Here is a 23839-nt window from a genome sequence, read left to right on the forward strand (position 1 = left end):
AGTTAACTTGTTCATCTATCCCATATTTTCTGTAAACATAGAGTTAAGTCATAAGGCTTGATTAGACTTGAGTTAGTTATTTGGCCAAAAATGTTTTATGCAGTATCTCATACCGCATCACATCAGGAGGCAGAAGGAGCAGATTGTGTCAGTACTGGTGATACTAAGTTTGGTAATTTAATTGAGATGGTGACCTCCAGAGCACTCCATTTAAAGTTACATAATTTGTAGGGTGATTCTTTAGCATTATGGGAAGGAATATCCTCTCATCTAATCATTTTGGTATACATTTACAACCTTTTCCTGCATCAGTTACATCACTGGATGATTTTCTAAATCTATTATTTTCCCTACATTTATTAGCTAGCATTCTTATGTAAATAGCTTTCCTTTATCAACTGAGGATAAACTTTAGTTCCTCCAGGAAGACAAAGTAAATGCTTAAATGTTTCTCTTTAATGACTAATTGGCAGAGGTGGTAAAACAGTCCTCTCTAAAGTTGGCAAATGATTTTGAAATATTATTTATTCTTGAAGTTAAATAATTTTGCTAGGATATGCCTCCAAGGAGACTATTATATATCATCTTTTTTTTCTGATATACAGTGTACCACTTTAATGTGCAGATTCAGTTCTTTAATATATTCCTCTATTTTATTTTCTGTTCCATTTGTTGGCTTCTCTAATTTAGGAATGCCAATGATCTGTAGGTTGGGTTAGCTTTGTTGTCTCAAGCATTATCTATTTTAATATCCTTGGCTTTTTCCTCTGCATTTCTTGTGATAATTTCTGGTGTTTCCTCCATACTGGTAATATGATTTCCAGTTTTTTTTCCTATTGTTTCAAATGTATTCATTAGATCTGAAACTGTGTTTATATTTGATTACTTCTTTAGCTTGGCTTTTATTTTTAGTATCCGTCTTTAAGCTCTTGATATTTTGAATTCATATTGTAACTAAGTTCTTCTTTGGTAGAGAATCTGCTTCTTTGACGTATATTTTCTTCAAGATGACATAAAGTTTCTTCATCTATCTTTTGCATATAATGTACCTTTCTTTCAAGATTTTGGTTTGCTTTTGCTATGCCCTTACTTTTTTTTTTTATTTTACAAATTTAATCAGTTATACATATACATATGTTCCCATATCCCCTCCCTTTTGCGTCTCCCTCCCACCCTCCCTATCCCACCCCTCCAGGCGGTCACAAAGAACGGAGCTGATCTCCCTGTGCTATGCGGCTCCTTCCCACTAGCTATCTACCTTACGTTTGGTAGTGTATATAATGCCGCTCTTTCACTTTGTCACAGCTTACCCTTCCCCCTCCCCATATCCTCAAGTCCATTCTCTAGTAGGTCTGTGTCTTTATTCCTGTCTTACCCCTATGTTCTTGATGACATTTTTTCCCTTAAATTCCATATATATGTGTCAGCATACAGTATTATGCCCTTACTTTTTTTTTAAGGTTTTTAAAAAATTATTTTTAACATTTATTATTAATTAATTAATTAATTTTTGGCTGCTTTGGGTCTTCGTTGCTGTGCGTGGGCTTTCTCTAGTTGCGGCGAGCGGGGGCTGCTCCTCGCTGCGGTGCGCAGGCCTCTCATTGTGGTGGCTTCTCTTGTTGCAGAGCACGGGCTCTAGGTGCATGGGCTTCAGTAGTTATGGTGCGTGGGCTCAGTAGTCATGCGTGGGCTCAGTAGTTGTGCCTCACGGGCTCCAGAGCGCAGGCTCAGTAGTTGTGGTGCACGGGCTTAGTTGCTCTGTGGCATGTGGGATCTTCCCAGACCAAGGATTGAACCCATGTCTTCTGCAGGCAGATTCCTAACCACCGCGGCACAAGGTAAGTCCCTGCCCTTACTTTTTTTGTTTCTTATGTTTGATGGGGCAGCTCTTTCCAAATCATTTATTCAGATACATTATGTATGAATTCTTCTAGACATTCTTCTCACCTTATCTGAGAATAAGTTGATCTTCTCAGAGCTATAGTGGCTGGATATTGCTTTTTATCCACTTTCCTGTAGCCTAAAATTGGAAAAGGGTGGAGTAGGAAAAATAGTGAGATCTATTGGGATTGAGTATAGCTTCTGCTAGGGGATAGGCCTTTGCTCTTTCTTGAGATCCTGTGAAATGTCCAGTTCCAGAGCCCCTCCCATGCAGCCAAAGGTGTATCTCACTCCTATGGATTCTGGCTTATTCTCTTGACTCTGCAGAGTGCCCTGATGCTGGCAGATACTGGTAAAACATTTTATTTTTGTTGAAGACCCAAGGTAATACACAGGGCCGTCTTCTCTAAAAGTATCCTCCCCAAAACCTGGAAACTATACACTTACTCTCTCATTTTACTTTTATAAATTGAAGTATTTTAGTGAGAATTTTCATGAGTTCTTGAACTTACCTTATGTCCTTAATACTGTTTCTTGAGAATATTTTCCCCTCTCATTGTCTAAGAAACTTGAGGTGGAAAATTCTGTAACCATGCCTTACTCTGCTATATTTTCTCACCAGTTGTTTAATAATAAATAGATCTATGTCTTGAGCTGGGAGGTATACATATACTCATTTAACTAAAAGTACAATATGGTATAGCATGGTGGTCACTAGTTATATTAAAGGTAACTGAGGAAATGAACATGTCATGTTATATCCATTTCTATTTGTTGAGGAGACTCTTTTCAACATCCTTTTGTAATTTTTCTGAAAGATGTCCCTTCCTTTCTGGACCATTACTACTACCTCTCATGTAGAACCCCAACCAAGGTCTACCTTAAGCCTCTAATACCTGATGCTTTGACTACTGGCAAATCTACAGTTTTTATTGCTATTCCCTTCTTCCCCACCCCCTGAAAAAATCCAATGGCCTTCCATTATTTTAAGATATGGTGCAAACCTCTAGGTTCAGCTCCATCCACAATCTAACCTTTCAGGTTTATGTCCCCTTCTCATCTTACACGAATTCTCTCTTGCACCAATTCTATTCTCTAAATCTTTGTTTTTCTGTATCCACCCTTTTATTCTATAGACCCATGCACAGTGCTTTCAATTTATGTTTACTTATCTCAATTCTACCTTTATTTCCTATTTCCTCCATGAAGTCCTTCCTGACTTATAGCTGGAAAAGCTCTTCATCTTGTGAATTTTTATATAGAATTTACTGTCTCTATTTAATTCATTGGCATTGTTTTATGGCATAGCATTATTGGTCATTATATTTTAGCTTATGTCTCAAATCTTTCAGACCATGTTTTTTTGCTTGTTTTTGTTTTTACATTTGGTAGTGCCCTTATTGTCTAGCACAGTGCGACTTCATGGATTTGTAGATCCTTGTTTCCTTAAAAAGAATGATGAGACCAGTTCACATCCTCTTCACTGCTGCAGGCAGCAACTGCTCATCCAAACTCTGGCACTTCTAATCTTCCAGAGGCTTTCCTACCATTCAGAGGGCTCTGCTAAAGCTTGAGGTAGTTGAAGAACTGAATAAGGGATTACACTGAGAGCACAGGAAGGAAAGGGCATGCTAAAAATGTCCCTTTAATCGTCCTTTTGCAGCTTTTTAGTCAGTGAGATTTTTAAGCCTCTTCTCACAGGTCAGCTGTTGCCCGGATTTGAAAGGAGGCTACTTCAGAACACACTGGAATTCACAGTTCACTTGGACAGATGCCACCGGCTTCTGCGTTTGAGGGTCAAGGTTAGTTGTTCGTGGCGTGAGCACCTTCCTGTTTGCACAATCTGGTTATCCTTAACTACCCAAGTCTTATGAAGCAGCTCATAGGAAGGCGCTGGTTCTTAGGACAAAGTGAGACCACATCCCCAGCATTTTTCTTAAACGCGGCATTACTGCACTTTAACAGATTAGAATCCATCTGAATAAAAAGTAAAACTGAAGTGGGAAACAAACTTGGGCTTGAGTCGGCTACAGTAGCTCTCAGGGACAGGTACAGAAGAAATTCTCGACGTGGGCCGTAGAGATGGTATGGTCTCTATTCCAGCTCCACTGCTCTTCTTTTTAGATACACACGCACGCGGGCCGGCAGCCTCAGTCACTAGATAACGCAGGGCGCTAGCCACCGGTCACCCTTGGTGCGCCTTCCTCGGCTCAGCAAAGAACCGCAAGCATCGCGGACGCAGTTAACGGCCTCTCTACGGCCCACTCTGGGCGCGCGGAATCCTGGGACTTGTGGTCCGGCCCCGCGCGCTCCCTGCCCGGGCCCGCGTGGAACGGACTACATTTCCCAGGATGCATCGGAGGAAGGGGACTACGGGGGCGGTGGAAGGAGGGGGCGGTCCCAGCGCTCTGGGGCATCGCCGTTTCCAAGCGCCGAGATCTCGCCTAGTAACCCGCAGCCTCGGTTCCCGAAAGCGGCGCTGTGGCCCCGCCCCCGGAGCCTCGGCAGGAGGAAGAACCTGTCTCTCGCGACGCCCCAGTGACGAAGCCCGTCCTCGGGTGCGGGAGGCGGGGAAGGATTGGGAAGGGGGGGCAAGCAGAGGATTTCGCTCGCCCGTGCGAGATCCAGGACGTGCTCGCGGCGCCCGCTCAGAGCAGAGGTTAGAGGCGGCAGAGCCGGGATGCTCCGCAGGCTAGCCTGGATCGGGTGTGGGAGGAGTGCAGGACGCTGCAAAGGCTGCACTGTGCGCGGGCCGGGGTGTCCCCTGGGGCTGGCATCCCTCAGGTCGGCAGCGACCAATGCCTGGGATGTGTGTGCGCGTATGTGGGGGCTCGCCGTCCCCAGTGGTTCCTCGGGCGCTCCCGCCCCACGCCGGGCTAGAGGCGTGACCCTTGCGCCTGCGGGACCCCATAGCTAGCGCAGACCTTCCTGGGGAGAGGTACAAGATTTTGGTCACTTGTTAATTATTTAATTTCTTCTGGACCGGGAGCGTTTGTAGGTTGAGCTTTTCTACCTCTAGCTGCACTAGTGTCTCAGTTTCCTCAGATTCAGAAAAATCTTTTTATGGCGCTTTCAATTGGAGTTGCTGATTAGTGAGAGCTGCTAAGTTCTTGTGGTTTTCTCGGCCAAGAGACGGTTCACGGAGGATATGAATTATGAACACGTACACGACAACTAACTAATTGGAGCATCTAAAAAATGACCGTTGCATATTTGCCCTGGCCTAATGGGGGAAACAGCAAATGTTCTTTTTTTTTTTAACATCCTTATTGGAGTATAATTGCTTTACAATGGTGTGTTAGCTTCTGCTTTATAACAAAGTGCATCAGCTATACATATACATATATCCCCATATCTCCTCCCTCTTGCAGCAAATGTTCTTTCAAATCGTATCGAAAGCCACCAGCCAGCATCATTTAGGGCATATTTCATATCATTAAAAAGATGGATCTGGAGGGAGAGAGGAGGAATAGTTGACAAATTTTTAAAAACTTGGTTTGTTTGGGGATCATTTTCTTGGACTGGGTGACTTACGCAAAATATCTGTTTCTTTCTTCCTCACTCTCGCATCCTGGATGTAGACTGTCAGTTTCGGATCCAAGGATGGCGATGGCAAAGCTTTCTCGAGTTCCTTATCAAATTAAAGCTGTCACAGAATAAATCCCGCTGCCTGCTGCGAGGCCCCCGGGCACAGCAAACTTCAGTGAGCGAACTGGTAATCAGTGTTTGGATATGCAGATCCATGATTTAAAAGGCGGGTGACCCTCCCAAAAACCTCTCACGGGGGCCGAAGCCCGCAGGTGCAGTGAGGCGTGCGCGCGCGAGTGCTGGCGCCCCAGAAGACGCCTCTCCTGTGGAGAGGGAGCCGGAGAGCCCGGCGGGGTCTGGCGACCGCGTACCTGGCAGCTCGTCTCCGGTGGCGGATGATGGTTGCGGCCGGCGCGCTGGTCTGTGTCTGTGCGTCGCCGCGGAAATCAGCGCCCGGCACTGCACGCTGAGCCCTTGCAGGTCCTCCGCATCCCGAGCCTTGGCGAGGACAGACCCGGAGCCCAGGGGCCGCGGCCCGCGCGCGGAGCAACCGGGGGGCGAGTGGGGTCAGCTTATCATGGCGGATCGGACAGCTCCCAGCTGCCAGCTCCGGCTGGAGTGGGTGTACGGGTACCGGGGTCACCAGTGCCGCAACAACCTGTACTACACCGCCGGCAAGGAAGTAGTCTACTTTGTGGCTGGCGTCGGGGTGGTTTACAGCACCCGCGAGCACAGCCAAAAATTCTTCTTGGGACACAACGACGACATTATCAGGTAAGGAGGTGGCCTGGGGCGGTGGGGAGGGGTTGGGTGTGAAGGTTGGAAGGGTGAGGAGAAGGATGACCAACTGGGCTTTCCTGGGGTCAGATCCGGAAGCCCCATGGAATAAAGGAGTCTCTCTGGAACCTCATGGAATTACAGAAGGGCTACGGATTCTAAGGCTAGGGCAGAAGCAGGGTAGGGGGTGCAGGTGGGGAGGGAGAGATTTCTCTTTATTCCTCCGGAAGGCTTTTAAATCTCTAAGGAGTTAAGTGTCCTGATGCTTTTTTGGTGTTCATTCCTGCTACAAGTGGAAGGATCCTGGGTAAACTATCAAACACTTCTCCTTCCCTCCCTAACTAGGAAAATGCAGGTCCAATAACCTGAACTGTGGGTATCATCTTTGGGGGGCTCTTTAGAAGGTTCCTCAGCAAGCAAGAGGATTGAAAAAAAAAAAAAAAACCCTAAAAGAAATTTTGCTAAAGGTAATTGGGATCTTCATTCCAGATGCTTTGAAACTAAGAAATTTCTGCAGTGGGTGGGGAGTTTGTTCTCTAATATTTCCCTTGGTACTGACTTAGTGCCAAAAAGCATATTTATGGATGCTTCCACACCATCACTGAGGTTATAAAAGGCTGGCAGTTGCTGGACCACAAAACCCTACCAGCCAGCCCACAGAATGGCCAACATCTAGTAGCGGATGGCGGGACTGATTAGAAGAACAAAACTGGATGAATAGACATTTTAGGGGTCCTCCTTATTAAATTGTAGAAGGGTATATTTTGATTTTTGGCCCTGTCCTCTAATCTTTGGACCAGACGCATTTTCCTCCAGCCCTTGTCAGCTTCTTGTGTGACCAAACAAGGTGTGGTCCAGATGCTGTTCACAGGGAATCCTTTTCAGCCTTCAGCAGTTAGGGAAGATTTCCATGATACGGGAGCCTCAGCCCACAGGGAAAATGACTTGCTGAGGATGGACTACAACTGACAGAGACCATATTTGTACCTTCCAGACTCGTGTTTTCATTGATGCAGAACACACTAACATCACGTTTCAGAATATTGCCACTTGTGCTTTGTTTCCTTTCATAATGAAATAAATGGTTAAGTGGTGTAATGATAATGGTCTTAATGTCTCTGTGGGAAGAATGATTTTTAAAAACTAGCTTTTCCCCCTCTTGTAGTGTTGTGATTATTCTGTATTCTGGAGCCTTCTTTCCCCCCAAGCCCTAAAGTTGAAAAAATTGTTACAGAAAGTAAAAACTTAATATTTGAAAATGCAGTGAGATATACTTTTTTAAAAATCTTGAATTTTAGAAGATGAAGATTTTAAGTACTAGGAGCTCTACCGTTCTCAAGATTGGGTGGAACTGACATGTAAAACTTTCTTCATGTCACATATGACAGAATAGCTTTCTTCTCTCCCTGCTATGGTAATGGTTGTGATTGGGGCATCCTTACCTAGTCCCATCCTGGTGATTTTGCTTCTGTAATTGCTGAACTGATTATTAAAGTCACAGGTGCAAATGATTAACAGTGACTCGTGAAAAGGTTAGATGTTTAAAAATTAAAACCCATTATGTTTTTGCTCTTTCTTAATGCAGTGCTTTCCATTAACACCATCAAAATAAGTTGTAGTCCTTTGGGGGAAGGGAGAGAGTGGCAATTAAACAGAAAATTCCTTGCAGTTAAATAATAGTAATATGACAGTTCACTGAACTACTTTGAGGATTTGAACCCCTAATCTTAATTTATTTTCTCTAATAGGAAAAAAAATTAAATGCACTGTTGAAACTGAAGGTGGGAAAAGGGTGGAGTTGCAGTGAACCACTGTTATGACAGGCTATGGGACTAGTGGGGATGTGATGATATCTGGCTTAGTTGAAGAAACACTCAGATTTGAAGATAAGGTGAATGGAGTTATTTGTGTAACTGCGTTTGCAAGGAGCTTCAATTTTGAAAAGAAAAAAAGGTGATTTAGCTTCTAGTCTTTTTATTAAGATAGTTATATCTTTATGCTTTACAGTGACATAGTAGCAAGGCTGCCTGCAGAGAAAGGGCTTTATTGCTAAATTTCGATGATATTTGGTTGGGTCTGAGTATAGGTGAGCAGAGTTCTTTAATATCCATGTATGTGTTTGCACATAGGAATAAAATTAAGTCCAACAGATTAAAAAACACAGACCACAGATCATTATATAATTAAGAGCTGTAAAATTAGAGAATGTAGAATGTTTATGTTGTTATTTTGCTTTATCTTCTATATGTAAATATCTTTTTCCGGTGAAGGTAGTACACAGGCAATATTTGTTTTTAGCCTTAGTATATGGGACTCTTAAGTGCCATTTCCTTCATAATTTTATTCCCAGAAGCATACTAGATGTTTGAAATTAGTATTGTAAAATGTTAGGAATATTAATGTATTAACTGTATATATGGAAAGGAAATTTGTACTCTTTTATCTTTATGAATTTCAACTCATTTCTGTATAGCCAGTTATACTACTGATTTTCTATTTAAAATATTGACATTTCTCATTGAATGAGGAGGACTAAAGCTAAAATACTAGTGCAGAAATGTTTGGGGTTTTTTGGAATCATGACATAAATATTAAAACTTCTAACTCTTGATTCCATCAAACGAGATAATGTAAGTAATTGTCCACATAGCTTTTGCATTAGTTTGAAAGATATATTCATAATGCATACATTTCCCACTGTTTTATTTATTGTGCTACTTTCCCGAGAATATTAACTAGAAAGCAGTCCAACAAATAATGATACCACACTCCATTTTAGAAACCCGTGTCATCTCTGAGATCATGATGAACTTTAATAATAATACTGTAGGATTTGGCAGAGCTCATTAGAGTTCAGCGTATGTTTCCTCCTGATTTGACAGACTATGTGTTTAAGTCAGATTTTTTAAGATGTTAATATGTGAAGCATAATGTGATTTACTGGATGTGGAGGCTTAGTTTTATTCTCTTGAATGACTACACTTCAATACAGTTAACAGATTAGCAGATGATGCCATATTTTAGCTCTGATAACATTGTGGTGGGACAAATAAATATTAAAGCAACACTCAAATCAGTGCTTGAAGGTAAGGACAGTATACAGGCAGGAATAATTACTAACTTGGTTTCTGCTGCAGGTAGCAGACCATGACACAGTACTGGAGCAAATGAAAGAAAAGGTCATGAACACATTTGCTCTCTGTCACCTCCCGTCCATTTTCACAGTGACTCCAGTTGAGACATTTCTCTCCTTACTCTGGATCCCTATTTTACGTCTGACTAGTCCCCTGTCTCCCTTTTCGTTTCTCTTATTTTTCAGCTCTCTGTTGCAAGGGTGGTTTTTCGGCAGTACCATTTTAGGGGAAAGGGCGCTGACTTTGATTTCACACCCACTTGGGTTTGAACCCACTCTGCTGTTTGTTTACTAGAGGCATCCGAGTGAGTGGCTTGACCTCTCAGGGCCTTGTTTGTTTGTGAAAGGGTGGATAACAACACCTAAGTTGCAGAATTGTAACTATTAGAAGTAATGTATGCAAATAGTTTAGCATGGGGCCTGGCCCTTAATTGTTGCTCAATAAATGCTCTTAGTAATGATAGTAGTAGTACAGTATTTAATCAAAAACACACACATACACCAAAGACAAAAAAAATGTTTCCTCACTGTCCATAGTCTGAAGTCCAAAATTCTGAGTTTTCCATTCTCCCTGGTCTTAACCCACCTTTCTACCTTCATTTTCCTTTTCTTTAAAAAGAAACATAGGGCTTCCCTGGTGGCGCAGTGGTTGCGAGTCCGCCTGCCGATGCAGGGGACACGGGTTTGTGCCCCGGTCTGGGAAGATCCCACATGCCGCGGAGCGACGGGGCCCGTGAGCCATGGCCGCTGAGCCTGCGCGTCCGGAGCCTGTGCTCCGCAACGGGAGAGGCCACAACAGTGAGAGGCCCGCGTACCGCAAAAAAAAAAAAAAAAAAGAAACATAAATTGTTTGCTTCCCACTTGCCATATAATAAGATTACTATGTTCTTTCCTGTCTCACACTGGGATGATTTATCTCCCCCTTCATCCTTCTTCTCCTGATCCCTTTCCCCCAGTGGCATAGTGGTGGGAGCATGGGCTTGGTCAGACAGACCTGATTTTGAACCTAGATGTGCCACCAGTTGGGTGACTTGGGGAAGCTACTAAACCTCTGTGAGTCTCAACTATCATCAGTAAAATAGCTTCTCATACATGCAATAGAGGTTTAGAAGTACCTAACTTGTAGCTTGTGGAGATAACATACAAGGTTCCCCACAGTGTTTGGCAGATAGGAAGTGCCCGCTGCAGGGAGCCTATTTGTATCTACGTCTTGCATGGCCCCATCCATTTCAATCTCACCTCTCCCATGAGACCTTTTACCATCCTTAGATGAAGAGGTGCCTTAGATGAAGGAATGCCTTGCACTCCTAAAGTTTTACATCTTTCGTGACCGATGCTGCTCACTTGATATATATATATATATATATATATATATATATATATATATAAAATTTAGTTGTTTCACTCTGAATATTTTCATTTGTAAATATATGTAAGACCCTTGAGGCTGAGAATGAATTTAATAATCAGAACCAACATTTCCTGTGTGCAGACTCAGTGCTAAATGTGCGTACAGATTTATCTCTTCCATCTTCTCGACAACCCCGTGACGTTGGTACTGTGGTTAGCCTCAGTTTCCTGGTGAGGAAACTGAAGCACAGAGAGGTTAAAGATGTTGCCCATGGTCACTATTTAGCAGATTGTAGAATGGGAATTGGAACCCAAGTCAGTCTGATTCCAAAACCCAGAGCTATCACTTCACTGCTTTACACACTTTTTTATTTTTCTCGGTTACTGTGGTCCCTACCATCGTGCCTTGTTTCTAACCAGAACTCAGTAAGTTTGTGACTCCTTGTAACTGTTTTTCAACCTCGTGCTTTATTTAAGGATATTTGAAGCAGATCACTAGAACTCTGTTTAGAAATGGAACCGTGTTCAAGTTCACCTTAGGAACATCACCAGCTTTGAAGCAATGACCTGAAACAACGAACTGCTGGAGATGTTGTTAAAAAATTTGTTAAGTCTCAATTGTGACATGGCTAAAATTACCTGGTGCTGCAGGTGCACTCAATTGCACTTGTTGAATTTGAAGAGAGGGTTGTAATAGCCATGGTTGGGCCTGGAGTGTTGGGTAAACAGGTTCACATGAAGGCCTGGAGATGTGATTTCATATTCTTCAGTCCCTTGACCAGTTTGAACAAAGGAAGCATGGGGGTAACTATAAAGAATCAAACCTGTATTGAGTTGAGTGCTTGCTCTGTACCAGGCACTACACACACACACACACACACACACACACACACACACACACACACACAGAGAAATCCCTTCACCCACAACTCTGAGAGATAGCCTTTATTTTACAGGTACAGCTCAGAGAGGGAAAGAGATTTAAGCGAAGTCACTCAGTGGTACCATCCATGCTATTTGTTGGATCTTACTTGCTCTGTTCATTGGCATGAGCATGTAGTGAAAGGTTTTGATGGAAGCTTACAGTCTATTCATAAATGATTTTACTATTGTTATTATTGTTAATAAGCTATAGTCTGGTGATTTTTTATTAAGATTTATTTATTCTCTAAATTGGGTAGATTTTACTCTTTTTCATTTGTTTATTCATCAAAAACTCATTTCACATCTAGAATGTACCAGATGCAGGGGTGCAGCTTTGAACATGACCAAGTTCTTGCCCCCATTCTGGTGGAGGAAGCCAACAATGAATGAACAAGAAAGCAAGGTGAATATATCAATAGATTGTGATAAGTACTAACGAGGGAATGGCCTTGGAGGGGAACTGGGTTGAGTGGGGGTATGGGAGCTACCTTAGATAAGGTTTCCAGAGCAGCTGTCTAGGGAGATGGCACTTAAGCTGAGACCTGAAGGATGAGAAGGGGTAGGTAAGCGAAGATGTGATGGAGAAAGAGCGGTTATGTGCAACGGCACCAGGGTGAGAAAGAACATGGTGTGCCCAGAATTCTGGTATAGATGTCCAGAGAAAGACCAAGGTCATAGTACTTCTCATCCAGGTCATTAATGCCTCATGGGTTTTGGTACCATGTGTCCTAGATATCCCAGGACAGTAACAAATATTCCATTCAGTTATTGTTATGGGTATACTTGCTATTGTCATGTCATGATTCTCTTTTTAGTTCAGAATATATGACCATGATGTTATTTTTAAAATATGGTTACTATATAATGGATCACTGCTTGAAAAACATTACACTGGAGTATGCTCTCTTATAAAGAATTATATTGGCTCTACCACCAACAGTCAATCAGAATGTAGATTATACTGTGGTAAGTGAAAAACTGTTTCATGGCAGCATCTTTTTTTTTTTTTTTTTTTTTTTGCTGTACGCGGGCCTCTCACTGTTGTGGCCTCTCCCGTTGTGGAGCACAGGCTCCAGACGCGCAGGCTCAGCAGCCATGGCTCACGGGCCCAGCCGCTCTGTGGCATGTGGGATCTTCCCGGACCGGGGCACGAACCCGTGTCCCCTGCATCGGCAGGCAGACTCTCAACCACTGTGCCACCAGGGAAGCCCCATGGCAGCATCTTTAAGCAGGGCTGTTCTAGGGCCTCTCCTGCCCACAAGGATGTGGATCTCAATAACTTTGCAATGTAGATGATGTATTTGCCAACAAAAAAGAAAAAGCAAGCTGTTGGGAAGGGTTACCTTGCTGACTCTGCTTCTGGAACTGACTCTTTCCCCAGTAAGCTGGAACGGCATGGAAAGCTATCCTTTAGCCAGCAGACCTACACATCTTCATCAGTCAGCCTCCTCTTGTAAGTTTAACTCGATTTGTCATATGTGGATTGGACTTAAATGTAATTAAAATGTTTGACAGCAAACAGTTCTTCTCAAATATCATTGTGCATAGGAGTCACCCAAGCACTCACTAATAAAATCCAGATTCTGATTCAGCAAGTCTGGTGGTGAGGGCTGACATCCTGCATTTCTAACCAGCTCCCAGTTGATGCTAATGCTTCTGGTCTGCTATGCAGCAAGATGTTCAGATCCTCATTTGTATGTTTCAGATCTCAGTAGACCAGTGTTGTTTTTTTTTTCAACCCCAAAGATGTTGCCATCTTGTGAAATAGACTTTTAATAATATATGTATATATGACTCATATTTATTAAATTCTTAAATTAACAGAATCAATTTTTTTATTAAGTTGGCACCTAGCCCAGTGTTCTTTTTTTTTTTTTTTTAAAAAACATCTTTATTGGAGTATAATTGCTTTACAATGGAGTGCTAATTTCTGCTGTATAAAAAAGTGAATCAGGGCCTCCCTGGTGGCGCAGTGGTTAAGAGTCCACCTGCTGATGCAGGGGATACGGGTTCGTGCCCCGGTCTGGGAGGATCCCATATGCCGCGGAGCGGCTGGGCCCGTGAGCCATGGCTGCTGGGCCTGCGCATCCAGAGCCTGTGCTCCGCAACGGGAGAGGCCACAACAGTGAGAGGCCCACATACCGCAAAAAGAAAAAAAAAAAAAAAAAAAAAAAAAGTGAATCAGCTATACATATGCATATATCCCCATATCCCCTCCTCTTGTGTCTCCCTCCTGCACTCCCTATCCCACCTCTCTAGGTGCACACAAAGCACAGAGCTGATCTCCCTGTGCTATGCGGCTGCTTCCCACTAGCTATCTATTTTACATTTGGTAGTATATATATGTCCATGACATTCTCTCACTTCGTCCCAGCTTACCTTTCCCCCTCCCCGTGTCCTCAAGTCCATTCTCTATGTCTGTGTCTTTATTCCTGTCCTGGCCCTAGGTTCTTCAGGACCTTTTTTTTTAGATTCCATATATATGTGTTAGCATACGGTATTTGTTTTTCTCTTTCTGACTTACTTCACTCTGTATGACAGACTCTAGGTCCAGCCACCTCATTATGAATAACTTAATTTCGTTTCTTTTTATGGCTGAGTAATATTCCATTGTATACATGTGCCACATCCTCATGATCCATTCATCTATCAGTGGACACTTAAGTTGCTTCCATGTCCTGGCTATTGTAAATAGAGTTTCAATGAACATTGTGGTACATGACTCTTTTTGAATTATGGTTTTCTCAGGGTACATGCCCAGTAGTGGGATTGCTAGGTTGTATGGTAGTTCTATTTTTAGTTTTTTAAGGAACCTCCATACTGTTCTCCATAGTGGCTGTATCAATTTACATTCCCACCAACAGTGCAAGAGGGTTCTCTTTTCTCCACACCCTCTCCAGCATTTATTGTTTGTACATTTTTTGATGATGGCCATTCTGACTGGTGTGAGGTGATACCTCATTGTAGTTTTGATTTACATTTCTCTAACGATTAATGATGTTGAGCATCCTTTCATGTGTTTGTTGGCAATCTGTATATTTTCTTTGGAGAAATGTCGATTTAGGTCTTCTGCCCATTTTTGGATTGGGTTGTTTGTTTTTTTGTTATTGAGCTGCATGAGCTGCTTATATATTTTGGAGATTAATCCTTTGTCAGTTGCTTCATTTGCAGATATTTTCTCCAATTGTGAGGGTTGTCTTTTCATCTTCTTTATGGTTTCCTTTGCTGTGCAAAAGCTTTTAAGTTTCATTAGGTCCCATTAGTTACTTTTGTTTTTATTTCCCTTCCTCTGTGAGGTGGTTCAAAAAGGATCTTGCTGTGATTTATGTCAAAGAGTGTTCTGACTATGTTTTCCTCTAAGAGTTTTATACTGTCTGGCCTTACATTTAGGTCTTTAATCCATTTTCAGTTTATTTTTGTGTATGGTGTTTCATTCTTTCACATGTAGCTGTCCAGTTTTCCCAGCACCACTTATTGAAGAGGCTGTCTTTTCTCCATTGTATATTCTTGTATCCTTTATCAAAGATAAGGTGACCATATGTGCATGGGTTTATCTCTGGGCTTTCGATCCTGTTCCATTGATCTATATTTCTGTTTTTGTGCCAGTACCATACTGTCCTGATTACTGTATCTTTGTAGTATAGTCTTAAGTCAGGGAGCCTGATTCCTCCAGCTTCGTTTTTCTTTCTCAAGATTCTTTTGACTATTTGGGGTCTTTTGTGTTTCCATACAAACTGTGAAATTTTTTGTTTGAGTTCTGTGAAAAATGCCACTGGTAGTTTGATAGGGATTGCATTGAATCTGTAGATTGCTTTGGGTAGTATAGTCATTTTCACAATGTTGATTCTTCCAATCCAAGAACATGGTATATCTGTCCATCTGTTTGTATCATCTTTAATTTCTTTCATCAGTGTCTTATAGTGTTCTTCATACGTGTCTTTTGTCAGGTAGGTGTTTTCCTAGGTATTTTATTCTTTTTGTTGCAATGATAAATGGGAATGTTTTCTTAATTTCTCTTTCAGATTTTTCATCATTAGTGTATAGGAATGCAAGAGAATCTGTGCATTAATTTTGTATGCTGCTACTTTACCAAATTCATTGATTAGCTCTAGTAGTTTTCTGGTAGCATCTTTAGGATTCTCTGTGTATAGTATCATGTCATCTGCAAACAGTGACAGCTTTACTTCTTCCTTTCCTATCTGGATTCCTTTTATTTCTTTTTCTTCTCTGATTGCTGTGGCTAAAACTTCCAAAACTATGTTGAATAATAGTGGTGAGAGTGGGCAACCTTATCTTGTTCCTTATCTTAGTGGGAATTGTTTAATTTTTCACCATTGAGAACGATGTTGGCTGTGGGTTTGTCACATATGGCAAACCATGTATGGTTTACCTTATTATGTTGAGGTAAGTTCCTTCTATGCCTACTTTCTGGAGAGTTTTTATCATAAATGGATGTTGAATATTGTTGAAAGCTTTTTCTGCATCTATTGAGATTATCATATGGTTTTTATCCTTCAATTTGATAATATGGTTTATCACATTGATAGATTTGTGTATATTGAAGAATCCTTGCATTCCTGGGGTAAACCCCACTTGATCATGGTGTATGATCCTTGTAATGTGCTGTTGGATTCTGTTTGCTAGTATTTTGTTGAGGATTTTTGCATCTATGTTCATCAGTGATATTGGCCTGTAATTTTCTTTTTTGGTGACATCTTTGTCTGGCTTTGGTATCAGGGTGATGGTGGCCTCATAGAATGAGTTTAGGAGTATTCTTCCCTCTGCTATATTTTAGAAGAGTTTGAGAAGGATAGGTGTTAGCTCTTCTCTAAATGATAGAATTCGCCTGTGAAGCCATCTGATCCTGGGCTTTTGTTTGTTGGAAGATTTTTAATCACAGTTTCAATTTCAGTGCTTGTGATTGGTCTGTTCATATTTTCTAGTTCTTCCTAGTTCATTCTCAGAAGGTTGTGGTTTTCTAAGAATTTGTCCATTTCTTCCAGGTTGTCCATTTCATTGCCATGTAGTTGCTTGTAATAATCTCACATGTTCCTTTGTATTTCTGCAGTGTCAGTTGTTACTATTTTTTCATTTCTAATTCTATTGATTTGAGTCTTCTCCCTTTTATTCTTGATGAGTCTGGCTAATGGTTTATCAATTTTGTTTATCTTCTCAAAGAACCAGCTTTTAGTTTTATTGATCTTTGCTATTGTTTCCTTCATTTCTTTTTCACTTATTTCTGATCTGATCTTTATGATTTCTTTCTTTCTGCTAACTCTGGGGCTTTTTTGTTCTTCTTTCTCTAATTGCTTTAGGTGTAAGGTTAGGTTGTTTATTTGACATGTTTCTTGTTTCTTGAGGTAGGATTGTATTACTATAAACTTCCCTGTTAGAACTGCTTTTGCTGCATCCCATAGGTTTTGGGTCGTCGTGTTCTCATTGTCATTTTTTCTAGGTATTTTTTGATTTCCTCTTTGATCTCTTCAGTGATCTCTTGGTTATTTAGTAGTGCCTTGTTTAGCCTCCATGTGCTTGTATTTTTTACAGATTTTTTCCTGTAATTGATATCTAGTCTCATAGCATTGTGGTCAGAAAAGATATTTGATATGATTTCAATTTTCTTAAATTTACCAAGGCTTGATTTGTGACCCAAGATATGATCTATCCTGGAGCATGTTCCATGAGCACTTGAGAAGAAAGTGTATTCTGTTGTTTTTGGATGGAATGTCCTATAAATTTCAATTAAATCCATTTTGTTTAATGTGTCATTTAAAGCTTGTGTTTCCGTATTTATTTTCATGTTGGATGATATGTCCATTTATGAAAATGTGGTGTTAAAGTCCCCTACTATGATTGTGCTACTGTCGATTTCCTTTTTTTATGGCTGTTAGCATTAGCCTTATGTATTGAGGTGCTCCTATGTTGGGTGCATAAATATTTACAACTGTTATATATTCTTCTTGCATTGATCCCTTGATCATTATGTAGTGTTCTTCTTTGTCTCTTGTAATAGTCTTTATTTTAAAGTCTATTTTGTCTGATATGAGAACTGCTACTCCAGCTTTCTTTTGATTTCCATTTGCATGGAATATCTTTTTCCATCTCCTCAGTTTCAGTGTGAATGTGTCCCTAGGTCTGAAGTGGGTCTCTTGTAGACAGCATATATATGGGTCCTGTTTTTGTATCCATTCAGCAAGCCTGTGTCTTTTGGTTGGAGCATTTAGTCCATTTACATTTAAGGTAGTTATCGATGTATATGTTCCTTTTACCATTTACTTAATTGTTTTGGGTTTGTTATTGTAGGTCTTATCCTTCTCTTGTTTTTCCTGCCTAGAGAAATTCCTTTACCATTTGTTGTAAAGCTGGTTTCTTGGTGCTGAATTCTCTTAGCTTTTGCTTGTCTCTAAAGGTTTTTAATTTCTCCATCGAATCTGAATGATATCCTTGCTGCGTAGAATCTTTTTTTTTAAATTTTATTTATTTATTTATTTTTGTTTTTGGCTGTGTTGGGTCTTCGTTGCTGCATGCGGGCTTTCTCTAGTTGCAGCAAGCAGGGGCTACTCTTCGTTGCGGTGCATGGGCTTCTCATTGCAGTGGCTTCTCTCATTGTGGAGCATGGGCTCTAGGTGCGCGGGCTTCAGTAGTTGCGGCACGCTGGCTCAGTAGTTGTGGCTCACAGGCTCTAGAGCACAGGCTCAGTAGTTGTGGCACACAAGCTTAGTTGCTCCGTGGCATGTGGGATCTTCCCGGACCAGGGATCGAACCCATGTCCCCTGCATTGGCAGGCGGATTCTCAACCACTGTGCCACTGGGGAAGCCCTGTGTAGAGTAATCTTGTTTGTAGGTTTTTCCCTTTCATCACTTTAAATATGTCCTGCCACCCTCTTATGGCTTGCAGAGTTTCTGCTGAAAGATCAGCTGTTAACCTTATGGGGATTCCCTTGTATGTTATCTGTTGCTTTTCCCTTGCTGCTTTTAATATTTTTTGTTTGTGTTTAATTTTTGATAGTTTGATTAATATGTGTCTTGGCATGTTTCTCCTTGGATTTATCCTGTATGGGACTGTCTGTGCTTCCTGGACTTGATTGACTATTTCCTTTCCTATATTAGGGAAGTTTTCAACTATAATCTCTTCAAATATTTTCTCAGACCCTTTTTTTTTCTCTTCTACTTCTGGGACCCCTATAATTCAAATGTTGGTGCAGTTAATGTTCTCCCAAAGGTCTCTGAGACTGTCCCAATTCTTTTCATTCTTTTTTCTTTCTTCTGCTCTGCTGTAGTTATTTCCACTATTTTATCTTCCAGGTCACTTATCCGTTCTTCTGCCTTAGTTATTCTGCTATTGATTACTTCTAGAGAATTTTAAATTTCACTTATTATGTTGTTCATCATTGTTTGTTTGCTCTTTAGTTCTTATAGGTCCTTGTTAAATGTTTCTTGTATTTTCTCCATTCTATTTACAAGATTTTGGATTATGTTTACTGTTATTGCTCTGAATTCTTTTTCAGGTAGATTGCCTATTTCCTCTTCATTTGTTTGGTCTGGCAGGTTTTTACCTTGTTCCTTCATCTGCTGTGTATTTCTCTGTCTTCTCATTTTGGTTAATCTACTGTGTTTGGGGTCTCCTTTTCACAGGCTCCAAGTTCATAGTTCCCATTGTTTTTGGTGTCTGCCCCCAGTGGGTAAGGTTGATTCAGTGGGTTGTGTAGGCTTCCTGGTGGAGGGGACTGGTGCCTGTGCTCTGGTTGATGAGGCTGGATCTTGTCTTTCTGGTGGGCAGGACCGAGTCTGGTGGTGTGTTTTGGGGTGTCTGTGACCTTATTATGATTTTAGGCAGCCTCTCTGCTAATGGGTGGGGTTGTGTTCCTGTCTTGTTAGTTGTTTGGCATAGGGTGTCCAGCACTGTAGCTTGCTGGTCCTTGAGTGGAGCTGGGTCTTAGCGTTGAGATGGAGATCTCTGGGAGAACTTTCGCTGTTTGATATGTTGGGCCAGGAGGTCTCTGGTGGACCAGTGTCCTGAACTCAGCTCTCCTACCTCAGAGGCTCAGTCCTGACACCCGGCTGGAGCACCAAGACCCTGTCAGCCACACTGCACAGAAGAAAAGGAGAAAAGAAAGAACGAGAGAGAGAGAGAGAGAGAGAGAGAGAGAGAGAGAGAGAGAGAAAGAAAGAAAAATAAAGTTATTAAAATAAAAAAAATTATTAAAAATTAAAAAATTTAAAAAGTAATAAAGAAAGAAAAGAAGAGAGCAACCAAATCAAAAAACAAATCCATCAATGATAACAAGTGCTAAAAACTATACAAAAACAACGACAACAAAAAAACGGACAGACAGGACCCTAGGACAAATGGTAAAAGGAAAGCCCTACAGACAAAGTCACACAAAGAAGCATACACATACACACTCAAAAAAGATAAAATGAAAAAAATATATATATATATGAAAAAAGGAAGAGAGCAACCAAATCAGTAAACAAATCTACCAATGATAATAAGCTCTAAATTCTAAACTAAGATAAACATAAAACCAGAAACAAATTAGATGCAGGAAGGAAACTCCATGTCTACGGTTGCTCCCAAAGTCCACTGCCTCAATTTTGGGATGATTCGTTGTCTATTCAGGTATTCCACAGATGCAGGGTACATCAAGTTGATTGTGGAGATTTAATCCGCTGCTCCTGAAGCTGCTGCGAGAGATTTCCCTTTCTCTTCTTTGTTCGCACAGCTCCTGGGGTTCAGCTTTGGATTTGGCCCCGCCTCTGCGTGTAGGTCACCTGAGGGCATCTGTTCCCGCCCAGACAGGACAGGGTTAAAGGAGCAGCTGATTAGGGGGCTCTGGCTCACTCAGGCCATGGGGAGGGAGGGGTACAGAATGCGGGGTGATCCTGCGGCGGCAGAGGCCAGCATGACATTGCAACAGCCTGAGGCACACTGTGTGATCTCCCGGGGAAGTTGTCCCTGGATCCCGGGACCCTGGTAGTGGCGGGCTGCACAGGCTCCCGGGAGGGGAGGTGTGGATAGTGACCTGTGCTTGCACACAGGTTTCTTGGTGGCTGCAGCAGCAGTCTTAGTGTTTCATGCCCGTCTCTGGGGTCTGCACTGATAGCCACAGCTCGCGCCTGTCTCTGGAGCTCCTTCAGGTGGTGCTCTGAATCCCCTTTCCTCGCTCACCCCAAACAATGGTGTCTTGCCTCCTAGGCAGGTCCAGACTTTTTCCCGGACTCCCTCCCAGCTAGCTGTGGCTCACTAGTCCCCTTCAGGCTGTGTTCACGCAGCCAGCCCTAGTCTTCTCCCTGGGATCTGACCTCCGAAGCCGGAGCCTCAGCTCCTAGCCCCCGCCCGCCCCGGCGGGTGAGCAGACAAACCTCTCGGGCTGGTGAGTGCTGGTCAGCACCGATCCTCTGTGTGGGAATCTCTCTGCTTTGCCCTCTGCACCCCTGTTGCTGTGCTCTCCTCCATGACTCGAAGCTTCCCTCTAGCCACCCCCATCTCTGCCAGTGAAGGGGCTTCCTAGTGTGTGGAAACCTTTCCTCCTTCACAGCTCCCTCCCCGAGGTGCAGGTCCTGTCCCTATGCTTTTGTCTCTGTTTTTCTTTTTTTCTTTTGCCCTACCCAGGTGCGTGGGGACTTCCTTGCCTTTTGGGAAGTCTGAGGTCTTCTGCCAGCGTTCAGTGGGTGTTCTGTAGGAGTTGTTCCACATGTAGATGTATTTCTGATGTATTTGTGGGCAGGAAGGTGATCTCCATGTCTTACTCCTCTGCCATCTTGAAGCTCCCCCTAGCCCAGTGTTCTTTCTTCTCCAGAAAGAACCAAGCAGGAACTGGTTGGAACAAGTTAAGGAGATGGCTAAGGTGCCCCTGTGAGCAGCGGATGAGTATGCCACAGCCTTTGTGTAGACATATGGTTTCTAGTCTCTTGAGTATATACCTAGGAGTGGAATTGCTGTGTCTTATGGTAACTCTATGTGTAACTTTTTGAAGTACTGCCAAATTGTTTTCCAAACAATTTCATCAGCAATGTATGAGAGTTCCAATTCCACTACATCCTTACCTACACTTGTTATTGTCTTTTTGATTATAGCCATCCTGTGCGTGAGAAGTGGTATCTCATTTAATTTTCATTCCCTAACAACTAATAATACTGATCACCTTTTCATAATTTTTTGGCCATTTGTATATTCTTTGGAGAAAAGGTCTATTCATATCCTTTGCCCATTTTTAATTGGCTTGTCTTCTTATTGTTGTAAGAGTTCTTTATATATTCTGAATTTAAGTCCCTCATCTGATATATTATTTGCAAGTATTTTCTCCCATTCAGTAAGTTATCTTTTCACTTTCTTGATGGTGTCCTTTGAAGCACAAAAGTTAAAAATTTTGATGATGTCAAATTTATTTATCTTTTTCTTTTGTCACTTACACTTTTGGTGTTATATCTAAGAAACCATCACGTAATCCAAGGTCATGAAGATTTATTTCCGTGTTTTCTTCTGAAAGTTTTATAGTTTTAGCTTTGACATTTAGGTAGATAATACATTTTGAGTGTGAGATAGGGGGTCCAACTTCATTTTTTTGCATGTGGATATCCAGTGGTCACAAAACCGTTTGTTGAAAAGACTTTTCTTTTCCCATTAAATTGTCTTGGATGTCTATAGCCTTTGAATTGCCCTACCAGGCAGCCCATTCCTTGCACACAGAAGATACTGAACATTTGGGGACCTAGAAACAATCATTAAAAAAATTAACCTAGGGCTTCCCTGGTGGCGCAGTGGTTGAGAGTCCGCCTGCCGATGCAGGGGATGCAAGTTCGTGCCCTGGTCTGGGAAGATCCCACATGCCGCAGAGTGGCTAGGCCTGTGAGCCATGGCCGCTGAGCCTGTGCGTCCGGAGCCTGTGGTCCGCAATGGGAGAGGCCACAACAGTGAGAGGCCCGCGTACTGCAAAAAAAAAAAAAAAAAAAAAGATTAACCTAGAAGTAATAGAAATTTGAGGCTTTGGTTACCATTCTATGTTTGTAAAGATGCCATTATATCCTATGAAAGATATATAGATTTTTTTAAACATCTTTATTGGAGTATAATTGTTTTACAATGGTGTGTTAGTTTCTGCTTTATAACCAAGTGAATCAGCTATACATATACATATATCCCCATATCTCTTCCCTCTTGCATCTCCCTCTCTCCCAGCCTCCCTACCCCACCACTCTAGGTTGTCACAAAGCACTGAGCTGATCTCCTTGTGCTATGTGGCTGCTTCCTACTAGCTATCTATTTTACATTTGGTATATGTCCATGCCACTCTCTCACTTTGTCCCAGCTTACCCTTTCCCCTCCCCAAAGTCCATTCTCTAGTAGGTCTGCGTCTTTATTCCTGTCCTGCCCCTAGGTTCTTCATGACCATTTTTTTTTTAGATTTTTATATATTTAAAAAATATAACCATTTATACTTTGAGGAGCTGGTGCAGTGTTTAGCAGCTGTTGGTTTAAGGACCAGCAACAGTCTATACATTGGCTTTGTTTACTTCCAGAGATTCTTGGTTTTTGAAAATGAACTTGTAGTCTTCAGTCTTGCTGCTGGAGACAGACATACTGAGACAGCTGAGGGGGTGGAGGTGGTCTGGAAAGCAAAGAGAGTGGTCAGAGAGGGTACCCCTTGACCTCTTTATCAGTTTCCTCCTTTCTTCCCTCAATGGGAGGCAGACACCTGGATGGCCTCAACCGAGAAGTTGAAGGATTCTAGGATTGCCCACTAATCCTCCACCATTCCTTTTCCTATCGGCATGAAGGAGGGGAGTGGCAGGCCAGCTCTACCTCCCTGAGAGGAAAGAAGCTTGCTGTGGACTGGTAGTACATCAATAGGCTGGTCAGAGGATTATTCTAAGGTTATTGAGAATTATTATTATTATTATTATTATTTTTTTATTTTACAAATTTAATCAGTTATACATATACATATGTTCCCATATTCCCTCCCTTTTGCATCTCCCTGCCACCCTCCCTATCCCACCCCTCCAGGCAGTCACAAAGCACCGAGCTGATCTCCCTGTGCTATGCGGCTGCTTCCCACTAGCTATCTACCTTACGTTTGGTAGTGTATATATGTCCATGCCGCTCTTTCATTTTGTCACAGCTTACCCTTCCCCCTCCCCATATCCTCAAGTCCATGCTCTAGTAGGTCTGTGTCTTTATTCCTCTCTTACTCCTATGTTCTTGATGACATTTTTTTTCTTAAATTCCATATATATGTGTCA

The 23839-nt window shown here is 42.0% G+C and overlaps 1 protein-coding gene across 1 annotated transcript in view; it reads left to right on the forward strand.

Moving 5' to 3' along the window:
• The first annotated feature begins 5986 nt into the window (after positions 1-5986).
• Positions 5987-23839, forward strand: part of EML6 (EMAP like 6) — a 341870-nt gene continuing 324017 nt past the window's right edge. Inside the window, exon 1 of the mRNA XM_060116946.1 lies at positions 5987-6183. Within this exon, the coding sequence (XP_059972929.1) occupies positions 5987-6183 (197 nt within the window). The remainder of the gene's footprint in view (positions 6184-23839) is intronic.

The sequence above is a fragment of the Mesoplodon densirostris genome, chromosome 14, assembly GCF_025265405.1.
Source record: "Mesoplodon densirostris isolate mMesDen1 chromosome 14, mMesDen1 primary haplotype, whole genome shotgun sequence".
Classification (NCBI taxonomy): Eukaryota; Metazoa; Chordata; class Mammalia; order Artiodactyla; family Ziphiidae; genus Mesoplodon; species Mesoplodon densirostris.